The sequence below is a fragment of the Melanotaenia boesemani genome, chromosome 21 (assembly GCF_017639745.1).
Source record: "Melanotaenia boesemani isolate fMelBoe1 chromosome 21, fMelBoe1.pri, whole genome shotgun sequence".
Lineage (NCBI taxonomy): Eukaryota > Metazoa > Chordata > Actinopteri > Atheriniformes > Melanotaeniidae > Melanotaenia > Melanotaenia boesemani.
The window spans coordinates 98,936-114,475 of NC_055702.1; the positions used below are offsets into that span (position 1 = coordinate 98,936).

General features: G+C 44.0%; 1 protein-coding gene across 7 annotated transcripts in view; it reads right to left on the reverse strand.

Moving 5' to 3' along the window:
- jakmip3 (Janus kinase and microtubule interacting protein 3) overlaps positions 1-15,540 on the reverse strand; it is a 120,247-nt gene that overhangs the window by 45,845 nt on the left and 58,862 nt on the right. For all 7 annotated transcript variants that reach the window (XM_041974695.1, XM_041974694.1, XM_041974693.1 and 4 more), the window contains 6 exons: positions 15,427-15,531; positions 7,859-7,987; positions 5,685-5,768; positions 2,409-2,471; positions 2,110-2,208; positions 101-199 (listed from right to left, as the gene is read on the reverse strand). In XM_041974695.1, the coding sequence (XP_041830629.1) occupies positions 101-199; positions 2,110-2,208; positions 2,409-2,471; positions 5,685-5,768; positions 7,859-7,987; positions 15,427-15,531 (579 nt within the window). The remainder of the gene's footprint in view (positions 1-100; positions 200-2,109; positions 2,209-2,408; positions 2,472-5,684; positions 5,769-7,858; positions 7,988-15,426; positions 15,532-15,540) is intronic.

Sequence of the window (15,540 nt, forward strand, 5' to 3'; positions counted from 1 at the left end):
AGGTGCAACAGGTGATTTTAGGTGTGATATGTGTGTTTAGGTGAGAAAGGTGAGTTCAGATGTACTGTGGTGTGTCTCCAGGTGTGACAGTGTTACTTACAGTCATCCCTTCTGCTTCACAGTAGATCTGAAGAGGACTCAGACCTTCTGGGAAGTGAAACTGTTGGAAGTTGATGGCAGGTGAACGTCGCTCCCTTTCCTTATAAATAGAAACATGTCAGTCAGTCGGGACATTATCATGATGTCATTAATAATGGAATGGAAAAATGCTTAATTTCCAAATGGGAATTGTAAAACATGTATGATATGTTATTTATGTAATGTGTCTTCCATAAACAAGTGTTTTTATATTTCTTATATATTTAACTCCCTACACTTTACCCAGCAGCTAGCAGCAGCTACCTTCACGGTTAGCTCCCTGTACTTTGGTGATGCAGATGTAGGACTCTACTGGAACTAGCACAGCTGTGTGGTGTTTATTGCTAAAGCTGGTAGCAAAACAATCACTGCTAATCAGGAAGTTTCTCATAATGGGGGTCTTTGGTTAGGGCAACCCCACTGCCCTGTAGCAGTAGTATGTGGCTACTGGTGGGGCCTGAGTCAGTGGCCGTTGACCCTGGGCAGGATGGCCAGGCTATTCTGGGCTGGGTGGGGGCTCTGGGCTCTGGGGTGGCCCCATCTCTTGGGGATGGAGGGGTTGGTTGTTGCCCAGGTGTGTTGCTTTGGGTGGGTTCGTGTATGAGCTGGTGTCTCGTTGCCACCCTGGGACCCAGAATATAGTGTATGTTTGTGTATGCTATGCAGGTGTGTGTGTGTGTGTGTGTGTGTGTGTGTGTGTGTGCGCGCAAGGATAAGTGGGAGTGGGTAAGGATATATGTGTGTATGTGGGGAGGGGAGGGATCACATGCACTCGTGTTCTGCCCTGGGGGGCCTCCCAGGAATCGGGGGTGCCTTCTGCCACCAGTGACTCATCGTCTGGAGGGAAGTTCACTTCCTTCTGGTCTTACTTCCCCAAACCCTCTCCTTCCCCGCTCTCTCTCTCAAACATGTAGGGTTTTGGGAGGCGTGCACATCATGCGGGGTGGAGCAGAGGGGGCGTCTAAGTGGCCTCCTTGGCTGCACCCTTTGGCGACTGGCCTCTCGGTTATAAATACAATTAGACATCAAAACACAAGAAACACAACACACAAACGTTCAAGCCGCCCTGGATGGCCGGTGCCTGGCATGGTCGGTAGCTGCTGATCATGGCCCACCGGGGCCTGGACCCCATGACTGTGGGGGTCTCTGGATGGGGCCTTCCTCTGCCGCTCTCTGGTTGGGTTCAGGGTGGTCTTTGTGGTGGGGGGCTAGGGTCAGTGATCCAGGATTGCTGCTGATGGCCCAGGTCTCTGGGCTGCCCTAGTCTACCTCTAGCCTCCGTAGAAGCGTGGTCACATTTGCAGGATCACAATCATCTCTGATCCCTCCTCATCCTCTGCATGCTGACTCAGCACTGAGGTGGCCAGTGTGTTTATACACTAAGAGATGCTTTGGTTCAGGTGTGTGTGTTTCTGGTTCTTTGGTTGTTATTGTGATACATGTTGTTGTTGTTGTCTTGGTTATTCTTTAGGAACTCCTGATGATTGTCTGCTTAGTTTGCCTGTAAAAGCTGTAGGAAATTCCCTGTTTCTGTACAGGTGTAGCAGCTGCTTATCTGCTGTTAGGTTGGATTGAAGCTTGTTGCTTCTATCTGCTGGATCTTTGTCTCCTCTTCCTTTTTTCCTTTTTCTACTTCCCTTTTAATTTCTATTCACACTTCTTCTTTTTCCTGTCCTCTCTAGTCAGATCCAGCAAGATTACATAAATTCCATAATTAAATATAAATAAGATTAAAAAAAAAAAAAAAAAAAAGATTATCAAGAGGAGTCGTATACCCAAAAAAGTTCCTCTTGGCAAAGCAAATTTATTCAGTACAACACAGCAGCCAAACCATCATTCTGCCACCACCACACTGGACAGGACAAGTTAAGAAAAAGTCATTAGAAATAAACTGCCTGCCCCCCCCCCTGGTGTTTCACCTGCTGGTGTGGATTATATTGCAGCTTTGTGATTGGTGTCTGAGTGTTTTACCTCCAGCTCTAAGATCCTGAACTCCAGCAGCTCATTCTGATCTTTGACATCCTGGATATCGTTTTTCAGTCTAAGCTCTTCACCTTCCATCTGTCGCACCTAAACAGCATCAGTAGCATCCAGTCAGATAACCACAGAAACCAAAAAGGTTCACAAAGGTTTCGTATTCTTAAATCCATCTCACCACATCTACGATGTTACACATATAAACACAGAATCAACGAAATACTTGAATCCACCTTAATAGAGGTGAAACTGATTATCAACATGCCTCTTCATCACCAGTCAACATGTCTCACCTTTTCCACCAGCTCTTGATTTCTCTGATACAGCGCCTGCTTCTCCTCCACCCACTTCACATCCTGCAATAGAGACAGAGAAAGCTTAATCTAAACCTTCCCCCACCCCCACCAGACTGTTTAAGGACGGTTTTTCCTTAGTTAATACATCTGTACTGGATCTGATCAACATCAGCAGGTCTTCCTGGATAAAAGCTGCAGGGTTAGGTGGTCTCTCTTTCCTGTCCTCTCCAAAACAATATCTCTATAAACAGATCCAGGATCAATCTTGCTAGTGAGTACTATGTAGAGTATTATCAGTATAATAGACTGTAAAATGTAAATGTAGTGCAGAGTGTAAATGTATAACAGTGGATGTTATATGGAGGAGTTGTACAGTGTGATGGCTGCAGGTAGGAATGACTTCCTGTGTGGTTGAGTGGAGCATTGAGGCGGTATCCGTCTCTCTCTGAACGTACTCCTGTGGCTGATCAGCAGGTTGTGAAGCGGGTGGGAGGTATCATTCAGTATTGTCTTTATTATGGACAACGTTCTCCTCTCCACCACGTCAGAGAGTCCAGCTCCATCCCACCACGTTACTGGCTTTGTGGATCAGTGTGTTTGTGTCTGCAACCCTCAGCCTGCTGCAGCATAGAGGATAGCACTGGCCACCACAGACTCATAAAACATCCTGAGCAGCGTTTGGCAGATGTTAAACCACCTTAGCCACCTCAATAGAGACGCTCTGGTCTTGTAAAGTGCAGCGGTGTTCTTAACCCAGTCCAGTTCACTGTCAACATGCACTCCAAGGTATCTGTAACCCTTCACCACTTCCACATTCACACCTGGACTGAAACAGGTGTTGCTGGTGTTCTGGATCTCCTAAAATCCACCATCAGTTCCTGAGTCTTTCTCACATTAAGCTGCAGATGGTTCTGCTATCACCATGTGACAAAGGAGTCCACAGCAGCTGGATATTCCACCTCATCTCCTCCCTGAATCATCCAGCTACAGCAGAGTCATCAGAACCTTCTGAAGGCAGCAATCCAGGCCACCAGAGAATCCTCCACCTGCATCGCTGTCAGCTTCTCACCAGGAGGGTCGGCCTGATGGTGCTGAATGTACTGGACAAGTCAAAAACAGGACCCTCACAGTGCTCGCCGGCTGGTCCAGGTGGGCGTAGACACGGTTGAGCAGGTAGACGATGGCGTCCTCAACTCTGAGACGAGGCTGGTACGCAAACTGAAGGGGGTCCATATGTGGTCTAACCATGGGTCGGAGCTGATCCAGTATGAATCTCTCAAGGGGCTTCATGATATGAAGTCAGTGCCACGGGTCTGTAATCCTGGGGGCAACTGGGACGTGGGGTCTTTGGTACAGGAACGAGGCATGACATCTTCCACCGCACTGGGACCCTCTGTAGACTCAGACTATCATGAAGATGTAGTGTAAGACTTCACAGAGCTGGAGGCACCGGCTTTAAGGACACGGGACTCACCCCATCCGGTCCTGCTGCCTGCCTGAGTGGCGTCTTCTCAGCTGTTTCTCCACCTGATTACATGTGAAGCTGATGGGTGAAGGAGGATCATCAGGTCTATCACCGGAAGCAGAGGTGCAGTTGGAGACGGAGGGAGAGAGGGTGGTTAGAAGGGGGCTGTGTCACAGCAGAGTCCAATCTGTTAAAAACATATTCAGCTCGTTGGCCCTGTCCTCATCACCCTCAGCTCCTCTGCTGCAGGATGGCCTGAAACCAGTGATGGTCTTCATACCGCTCCAAACCTCTCTCATGTTCTTCTGTTGGAGTTTCCACTCCAGCTTTCTCATGTAATTGTCCTTAGCCTCCCTGATCTTGACTCTCAGTGAGCTCTGGATTGTTCTCACCTCCTCTCTGTCTCCAGCCCTGAAAGCCTCTTCTTGTCATTGAGGAAGGCTTTGATGTCTTTAGTCACTCACGGCTTGTTAAGACTGTCTGTATTGGGATGATGCTATCGGTACAGAAACCTATGTAGTGTGAAATACACTTAGCGAGCCTATTGATGTCCTCACCGTGGGGTCATAGAATGCTCGCCAGTCTGTCGCTACAAAGAATCCCTGTAATTCCTCCAACGCCTCCTCCGACCAACTCCTAACTGCCCTTGTGGTCACCGGCTGCATCTTAACAGGAACATAGCATGAAGACAGATGGATGAGGTTGTGGTCTGATCTCCCCAGTGGGGGGAGGGGGGAGGAACTGTAGACTTCCTTAGTATTTGCATCAACAGGTCTAAAGTTCTCTCCTCTCTGGTGGGACAGTCCACATACTGCACAAAGTTTGACAGTGTAGTGTCCATATTGAGACATGGTTGAAGTCACCCGAGACCACAATGACAGCAATTGAGTGTTGATTCTATAACCGGGTGATGGTAACATGAACCATGTCACATGCAGCAGTGGGGTTGGCAGAAGCACATAAACCACCACTGGGATGACATGGGAAAATTCCCTAACGAGATAAAATGGTCTGAGACCAACAGCACACAGTTCAATGCCCGGTCCACAGCTTTGCTCTTTGATGGTTATATGAGCGGGGTTACACCACCGGTTGTTGACATGAACGGCAAGCCCTGCCCCCTTTCTGCTTTCTGTTCGTGGTGCAGTTTCTGTTGGCCCGGACACTGTAACAGCCTGTCTGGGCTACATTGTCATCGGGAATATTGTGATGCAGCCATGTCTCCACGAAGCACATAAAGCTACACCTCTTATACTTACTCTGACTCCGAGTTAGCGTTGTCAGGTCGTTCATCTTATTTGCCAGTGACATCACGTCCCCCATTATAATAGATGGGAGACTCGGGTACAGGGTATGCTAACAGACCTGGAACCATTTTCATGGACAACTTGTGGCTTCGCCCACATGCTGTCCCACCAGGTTCATTATTCACATGCTTATTTGTGGCTTGGAAATGATTGAATGTCACCTTGTGTGTGCACACAGTTTATATTCTGATGACATCACTAATAAGCCACTCCCCATTTCTGATAAGTGGAGACATTCTTCTCTGATTGGATGAACAGCAGTACCTGATGCACACCTGGCTTACTGGATCTACATCTGATGTCTTCTACAGTTTGTTCTACATCAGGACGGCTCTGATTGGTTCTTTGATCGGCATCAACACATTTTCCCTTTTCCAGCTAACCCTGGAACCGGCCAGATTGGAGATAAAGGCCTTACCTGTCCTTTGGACCAATCAGACGTCACCACTAACCCATGTGTGTGTGTGTCTTTGTGTGTGTTTTGTTGGTGGGTGGAGTTACCAGTCCTTGTTGTTTTAGCGTGAATTCCAGATCTGCCACTCTGCTTTCATTTCGACTGATTTCAGCCAGCAGCTGCTCTCTTGTCTGAAACACAACACATAATCAACCACCTCACATATACCTACACACGTACACGACCTCATACACATATATACACACACATACATGTATACCTACAGACCAATGTGTGCACAAGTGCATGTATACCTACATACCAATGTGTGCATACTACATACCGACGTGTGCATATATACCTACATACCGACGTCTACATACTAACGTGTGCATATATACCGACATACCGACATGTGCATACTACATACCGACGTGTGCATATATACCTACATACCGACGTGTGCATATATACCTACATACCGACGTGTGCATACGTCCATGTATACCTACATACCGACATGTGCATACTACATACCGATGTGTGCATATATACCTACATGCCGACATGTGCATACTACATACCGACGTGTGCATATATACCTACATACCGACATGTGCATACTACATACCTACGTGTGCATATATACCTACATACCGACGTGTGCATATGTCCATGTATACTTACATACCGACGTATGCATACGTCCATGTATACCTACATACCGACGTGTGCATATATACCTACATACCGACGTGTGTATATGTCTGTGTATACCTACATACCAACATGTGCATACTACATGTCGACGTTTGCATATATACCTACATACCGACGTGTGCATATGTCCATGTATACCTACATACCAATGTGTGAATACGTCCATGTATACCTAAATACCGACGTGTGCATATATACCTACATACCGACGTGTGCATACGTCCATGTATACCTACATAATGACGTGTGCATACGTCCATGTATACCTACATACCAACGTGTGCATATATACCTACATACCGACGTATGCATACGTCCATGTATACCTACATACCGACGTGTGCATACTATATACCTACATACCGACGTGTGTATATGTCCATGTATACCTACATACCAACATGTGCATACTACATACCGACGTTTGCATATATACCTACATACCGACGTGTGCATATGTCCATGTATACCTACATACCGACGTGTGAATACGTCCATGTATACCTACATATCGACGTGTGCATACGTCCATGTATACCTACATACCAACGTGTGCATATATACCTACATACCGACGTGTGCATACATCCATGTATACCTACATACCGACATGTGCATACTACATACCGACGTGTGCATACGTCCATGTATACCTACATACCGACATGTGTATACTACATACCGACGTGTGCATATATACCTACATACCGACGTGTGCATATATACCTACATACCGACGTGTGCATACGTCTATGTATACCTACATGCCGACATGTGCATACTACATACCGACGTGTGCATAAGTGCATGTATACCTACATGTGCATACTACATACTGACGTGTGCATATATATCTACATACTGACGTGTGAATATGTGCATGTATACCTACATTTTCTGTTTTTAAAAATGTGACTGTTTACAGTATAACCGTGTAGGTGACGGAGGAAGAAATCGGGGATGAACCAAAGCCCAGTACCTTGGTTTACAAACACTGAACTAACCTACTTTTAAATGCAATATTTTCTTTACACGTGCAGCTGTAGCTCAGGAGGAAGAGCAGTCAATTGCCAACCCAAAGTCGGTGGATCGATTCCATGCTTCCCCTGTCTACATGTCTAAATGTCCTTGGGCAAGACAGTGAACCCCACATTGCCTCCTGATGTGTCTATTGGGGAATGAATATGTGTCATGGAATAAAAGCATGTAACAACAGAAGTGCTGTATGAGTGTGGTGTACAAGTGCTTTGAATGGGTAACATGATCAGAAAAATCAGAGTAGAAACACTGCTCCTCCACATCTGCAGGAGTAAGATGAAGAGGCATCTGGTTAGGATGCTTTCTGGACATGTCCAAAAAGGAGGAGGCTCTGGAGAAGACACAGGATACGCTGGAGGGACTACATCTTTTGGCTGACTTGGGAATGCCTTGGGATCCCCAAGGAAGGGAATTCTGGACTTCCCTGATTGGCTACTGTCCCTGCAACCCTCTCCATGGATAATATTTACTGTGTACTTATCGTCTGAAGATCTGCTACTGCCTTGGTCTTAGTCTGCATCACCTTGATCTCCTTCTCAGCATCATAGTTTCCTCCACTCGTCTCTGCCAGCAGGGCGTATGCTCGCTGAAGCGCCTGATACTCCTGGGTCAGCTGACGGTAACGAAGCTCTGCCTCCTCCCGTACGCACACCTTAAAGAAACATGACCAGTCAGAGGAACCAGTCAGACCAATAACAGCCTGAGTTCTGCTTTAGCTTTGGTTTCTGTGAGATGGAGGATCAAAATAAGATCTGAACAATCTGAGAGAGCTCTGGATTCTCTGATTTCTGTCAGGCACATGGACAATCGGGCTGTGCATCGTCACTGGACTCATGACTCGAATTGATTCCAATTATCTTGTTTAATATTTGATTCAGCGATGCATCATGATCAAATCAAATCAACCTTTATACAGCGCTTTCACATATCAAGAAGTACCAAAAGTACTGCACAGGTAAAATAATAATACAAAATAAAACATCAAACAACAATACAGTAAAGGACAAAAGAGAAAAGATAACACAAACCCTGGCCTAATGATTGTACTGTCTGGAGTTAAAGCCAATGTACATGAGCTTTTAAAGAGATTTCAATTCATTCTGGTTTCTGGCAGACCAGACAGAGAGAGATCAGTCCATAGTTAGGGAATTGTGAGGAAAAACCTCTGTCTCCCTGAGTCAGGAGTCCAGTCCTGGGATCTGCTAACCGCCGATGATCTTCATATCTAAGAGATTTACAAGGATGGTGATGGTGCAGGAGTTCAGACAGATGGGGAGAAACCTGATCATTTACAGATTTAAAAGTCACAAGTAAAATTTTAAAGGAACTTCTAACAGAGAGGCAGCCAGTGAAGGCAGCACAGTAGTGATGTTCCCACCGTCTGGTCCCTGTTAGCTTTGGACCAGCTTTAGATGGTGGAAGAGAGACCAGTCCATCCCATAATAAAGGGAATTGCACTAGTACAGTCTAGAAAAGATGAAAATGTAAATGGGCCATTCTAGGGCATCACAAGTTTAGTGTCTCAAAGACATAAAGTGGATTTACTTTGCCGGCAAAACAACAGCAGAGACAAGCTGCTACATGGAACGAACTTTATTTGCAGGCTCACACAATAACACAGGCGTCAGCTTCCAGCTCCACCAAAACGTCTCTCTCTGGTGCACACGGACTTCTGGTCGTACAGTGCCCCCATGTGGTGGACAGCAGTACAAAATTTAACACTGCACTAAACTTGTATAATGAGGAACCTTTTAAACTTCTGTTTTTTCAAACACCACAACGAGACAAGTTCACAAGCTGAACCTCAAAGCTGGAGCAACTAAGAAATGGCAGCTGTCAACACAACAAACAGGATTAAAACACAACAGCAGCGACTCCACCTTTACCTGCAGTTCGAGGGGCGCTGACGAATCCACAATCAGGAGGAAGATGTTCTGAGAAAGGACTGAACTCAGCAGCTTGAAGGCAAGTCTCCATCAACATAAAATCCAAATTTTGTGAAGTGAAAAAATCATTAAGAATTAAAAAGTTTTGTTTGCTAGTGATCTAGCATTAATGAGAGCCGAGAGGACAGTCACGTCATCCATGGTTAGAGACGAGGCCCGACCCAGCGAACCAAGGTTGCTCAGCTCCACGCCTTGCGTTCCCTGTCCCTGTGAACACTTCCTCCATAGACGGAGTAAGGGTGCACGTCATAGGTAATCCGGAATGTCGGAGAGGAACAGTGGTAAGTTTGAGTCTCTGCCATTAGAAGTCCATTTCAAAAATCATTCCTAATGGTGATCAGAAACCAGAAGAGCAGACACGTGACAGCTAAAAATCAGTAAAAAAAAGCCACAAACAGACCAAAGAGCATCCGATTCAATTCAATTCAATTCAATTCAATATAAAGCCTTTATTGTCATTATTATAACGAGATTGCTCGGCACTCCAAATACATAAACACAGAGGCAAAGACACAAGACATATAATAAATTATACATTAAAATCTATTTAAAAAAAAAAGATAAAAACAGCATAAAAGTGACTAGTGTTTAAGTGAGTAGCATGTTCTAATAAAGTGCAAGGGGTCATTTTTTGTTCAGTAGGCTGATGGCAGATGGGTACAAACTGTCTCTGAACCGAGACATTGATGTTCTGGCAGCTCTGCAGCATCTGCCAGAGGGCAACGGTTCAAAGTGGTGGTGGCCGGGGTGGGAGGTAACAAGGTTATCCATGGGGGGTAGGGGACAGCCACAGATTTTTTCTGCTGACTTAATGACTCTCAGAAGCACCTTTTTGTCTGCAGCTGAACAGCCTTCGTACCACACTGAGATGCAATAAGTCAGGATGCTCTCCATTGTTGCCCTGAAGCTTCCGCTTCACGCTGCTCTTTTTGAGCTGTAGGAGAAAATAGAGCCTTTGCTGTGCTCTTTGGTGATGGCAGAGATGTTTAGTGACCAGGAGAGATCCTCGCAAATGGGCTCCAAGGCGTTTGTAGGACAGCACTATTTGCACAACCACACCGTTGATGCAGAGGCAGAAGCAGTGCATCGCACTTCTTCCTGAAATCCAACATCATTTCCTGTGTTTTGGTGGTGTTGAGGGTCAGATTGTCTACCACACACCACTTTGATAGTATCACAATCTCATTCCTGTATAATAGCTTCCTTCAGGACTTTGCAGACCTTCTCTCATCAATTAGATTGGAATATGATCGAATTCTGATTGTTGGAGATTTTAATATACATGTCTGTTGTGAGTCTAAACCACTAGTTAAAGACTTTATGAGCCTGATCAGCTCTTTAACCTGCTTCAGTTGGTAAAGGAACCAACACATGAAAAGGGTCATATTCTGGATTTGGTCCTCACTTTGGGTGTGCATGGTGATATACAGGAGATTTGTGATGTGGGCATCTCAGATCATCGGCCTGTTTTGTTTAAATTTGATCTGGTTAAATCTGAGTCTGGTTCATGCACCTCAGTCCGCTCAAGACGCCTGATCACCGCACAGACAGCCGTCCTTTTTTCTGCTGCTTTTACTAAGTCCACCCTTCCCTCTGTGGACTTACAGCAGCATGGAGATGTGGATAGACTTTTGGAGGCGTTCAACTTCCTGTGTTCTGACATTTTAGACTCCATTGCCCCTGTCAGGATTTTACGCTGTAAACCAGCTGTACAGCCGTGGCTCAATGATCACACCCGTGCGCTCAGACGCATCACTCGGAGGGCGGAGAGGAAATGGAAGAAGGACAGGCTTCATGTGTCCTTGGACATATTAAAAAATGCTTTATCTGAATATCAGGAAGCTGTAAAGAATTCTAAGACCCAGTTTATTTCGAACTTAGTGTCTGTGAACATCAGTAAACCTCGAATTCTTTTTAACTCCTTGAACTCTCTATTGAATCCATATGATTCATCTCCTCTGACTCCATCTACTGTATTGTGTGAAAGATTTTTAATATTCTTTATTGAGAAAGTGAGTGCTGTTAGATGCTCACCCTCATTGTCTTCACCGGATCCTGCTGTGCTGACTGTGTCTTCTGCTGTGCTTGAACATTTTGAACCTGTGACTATCTGTCATATATCTGAAATAGTGCAACATCTGAGGCCTTCATACTGTCCTGGTGATTCTATTCCACCTCGACTACTGAAGGAGGTATTGTGTGCTGTAGGTCCCTGGATTGTTAACTTTGTTAATTCTTCGCTTACTTTGGGTTGTGTTCCATCTGCTCTGAAACATGCTGCTGTGCAACCTCTTCTTAAAAAGAATAACCTGGATCCTACCATTCTTTCAAATTTTAGGCCAATTTCCAAGCTTCCTTTTCTCTCCAAAATTTTAGAGAAGGTTGTTTACAATCAGTTGCAGGATCATCTAAAACTTTATGATCTTTATGAAAAATTCCAGTCTGGTTTTAGGCCGTGTCATAGCACTGAAACAGCCCTTCTTAGGGTGTGCAATGATTTATTTTTAGCTACTGATACTGGAGCCTCTGCTGTTTTAATCCTTCTTGACCTAACTGCAGCCTTTGATACGGTGGATCATGACATTCTTTTAATGCGCCTGCAACAGTCTATAGGAATTAATGGTATTGTACTCAAATGGTTTGAGTCCTATTTAAAAAAGAGAAGCTTTTCAGTCCATCTTGAGCATTGCTCTTCTTCTGAGGCCCAACTTAGTTATAGGGTTCCTCAAGGCTCCGTCCTAGGCCCTATTTTTTTTTTTTGTTGTACTTGCTTCCTCTGGGGTCTATTTTCGAAAAATATAGAGTCTCTTTTCACTGTTATGCTGATGACATTCAGATCTATTTATCTTTTAAATCTGCAGAAGACCATTGCGTTAAAAATCTTCAACAGTGTTTGCAGGACGTTAAAATTTGGATGGAGAGAAATTTCCTGTGTATAAACAGCAAAAAAACAGAGGTCATTATTTTTGGTAAATTTATTCATTCTTTTATTAAAAATCTTGGTGTTTTATTTGATCCTAACCTCAAATTTGACAGGCAGGTTTGTGCAGTAGTCCAGTCTAGCTTTTATCAGCTGAGGCTTATCAGCAGAATTAAGCCTTACCTTCCCCGTGACTTTCATTTTCTCTAGACTGGACTACTGCAATTCCCTTTATTCTGGGATTGATCAATGTCTTCTGCGCCGTCTACAGCTGATTCAAAACTCAGCTGCCTGCTTACTAACGGGGACTAGACGGCGGGAGCACATTACGCCAGTGCTGCGATCCCTTCACTGGCTGCCTGTTGCTTTTAGAATTTCTTTTAAACTCTTACTCTTGACTTTTAAATGTTTACATGGTCTAGCACCTCTTTATTTGTCCGAGCTGCTTCAAGACCACCGTCCTGGTAGGGCACTGAGGTCGGAAAATCAACTGAGGTTAGTTGTCCCGAGGACTCGGTTAGTCACTCGGGGAGACAGAGCTTTTTCCGTGGTGGCTCCAAAACTTTGGAATGGACTTCCTCTCTCTGTGAGGTCTGCCAAAGATCTGAACAATTTTAAATGTCTTTTGAAAACTTATCTCTTTACTTTGGCTTTTAACCCTAGAGAGCAGGATCATTAGGCTAGGTCTTTTAATTTAATTATATTCTTATCTGTTATTTACTGTTTTAAACTGCTTGTTTTATTATGATTTGATGTTTTTATTTGTTGTAATTTTATCTGTACAGCACTTTGGGTACCCTGGGGTATGAGAAGGTGCTATATAAATAAAGGTTGATTGATTGATTGATTGATTGATTGATTGATTGATTGATTGATTGATTGATGCTGTCTCGTCTCCTCCAGAGATGAGCCCAATGACGGTTGTGTCATCTGCAGATTTAACGATGTGATTGCTTGAGTGGGCTGGAAAATAGTCACAGGTGTAGAGCGAATAGGGGAGAGGACTTAACACACAGCCTTGTAAGGAGCCGGTGCTGAGAGTAACTGAGGAGGAAATATGAAGGCCAGATTTAACTCACTGGTGGCGGTCAGTCAGGAACTGTTTGATCCAGGAGCAGATAGATGAGGAGAGTTCCAGCAGTTTGCAGGTCAGGATTTCCGGGATGATTGTATTAAAGGCCGAAGTGAAGTCGACAAAGAGCACTCTCACAGAGCTCTCCGGATGCTCAAGGTGACTCAGGATGGAGCATCCGAAAAGCACAGTGGCTTGCTAACTGGCCAAGCAGGCGATGACCGCCATCTTGATGGTATGTAGACCATTTTATTTACCTCAAGAGCTGAGTTTAGTCACTATTACAGCGGCATATATACCCCCAACACTAATGTTAGCGCAGCTCATGGTCATTTACTAGAAATAGTAAAAAAAAAAAGCTGTAAGCCCATCCCACGGGAGTGCACATTATCGCAAGGGATTTTAACCATGCAGGACTAAAGTCTGTGCTTCCAGGTTTTTATCAGTATGTGAACTGTGCAACAAGAGGTGGAAAAACCTTGGATCAGGTTTATTCCAATATTAAACATGCATATAAGACCATCTCTTTTCCACATCTTGGTCTATCAGACCACCTCTCTCTGTTCCTATTTCCTGCCTATAGCTTCCTCAGAAAAGCATCTAGGCCAGTCTTAACTACCATCACTACATGGCCCGAAGGAGCTATTGTTGTGGAAATTTCATATATTCCCTTTAATATTGTGTTATACTGATCACTCTGAAGGTAAACAGATTGGTTAGGTTCTTGGTAACAGAGCCTGTGGCTATCTTAAAGTTGATGCATTTCCTTAGAACAGTTCACACTGACCTGTGTGACTTATCTGATACTAGCCAGATACCTTCAGGATGACCCAGCAGGGCATCCTGCCGTAATGTCAATGGGGTTGTTTATGTGCTCAATAAATGCAAAAGCTCATTAGGTTTGCTGAAGTGTCTAATCCTGTGTGACGAACAGACAATCTCTTTGTTTTTATCTTACAAGATATATGATGTGCTGTGATGTGATCATTCTGCTTAAAAGATGCAGATTCTTTTCAGATCTCTGTGCTGTCAGACCTCTTAACAGTCTCTCGAATTGCAATTCTATTCTTTGTATTTTAATTCTGTGTTCAATAAACTTGTAATAATTTTTCATTTCAGAACCAGACTCCTCATCCTTGACAGAGTAACTTTTTCTGCCTCTACACTATGTCACAACTGCAGAAGAGCAGACACATCACACCAGTTAAAAATGAGTAAAAAAAAAGCCGCAAACAGATCAAAAAGCATGTCTGACGTACAGCGAGCAAAACATGCCAACGCCATCTTGCCAGCCGTCAGACTCAGTGAGAGTCTCTGATCAATCAATGAATACAAGCAGTACCATGCAAGTTTCCCCACTGAGGGACTGATTAAGGCTTTAATTTTTCTACTTATAATTATTTCAGAAAACAACCTGAATGGCTGACATTGACAAACATAAGCATGTAAACAATTATGTTAAATTATTGAACTTTGTTTTTCCATTGCTGGAAAATCAAGAAACAATACTGTAATGTGACATTGTTATCAAAAGTTCTTGCAGTAAAGCAATGTGTGTTGTCCCTTTAGGCTTTCTGTAATCAGTTCAGACAGAATATGGATGTTATGAAGATATTTTTCAGGCTCTCCTTTATAGCCAGAAAAGATTTGCCTGTAAGTATTCTTGTCAGTTCGTAATTGAACACGGAGAATATGGTTGGGATAAACATTTTTTGATGGTCAGAGTTGTTTAAATCCCTTTAGCCCTTTTGTTCATGCTAACCACTAGTTTGCCAATGGCATTTTCCATCGACGTCAGCCTTAAGCCAACTTATTGGTTTTTAGACATTTTCATCTGTAATCTTACGTGAATTCTCTGAGACAATAAATGTGCTTCCAATGAGATATTGAAGTATTTTCTGTGTGTTTCCTTACTTTTACAGTTTTCCTAAATGAAGGTTTCAAAATGGATTCAGTCTTGGGTCTGCCGAGCTGTTGCAGCAGCGAGATTGCACCACACACAAGCGGCAGCAGAATATATGCATTATAGAAATATAATTGTCCACGTCTGCATCTCGATGCATCGTAGAAATGATTAAATTCACCACCACTTATGGACAGGATCAATTTATAAAATGTCAATGTTGGTTTTCTGCATGTGTATGGGTGTCTACCTCTTCTGGTTCGGTATCTGGAGTTCTGTCGGTGTGAAAGGACAAAGATGATCCATCAGAATCTGCTGATCCTTCTTCATCATAGCCGTAAAACGTCTCTATGACCTGCACACA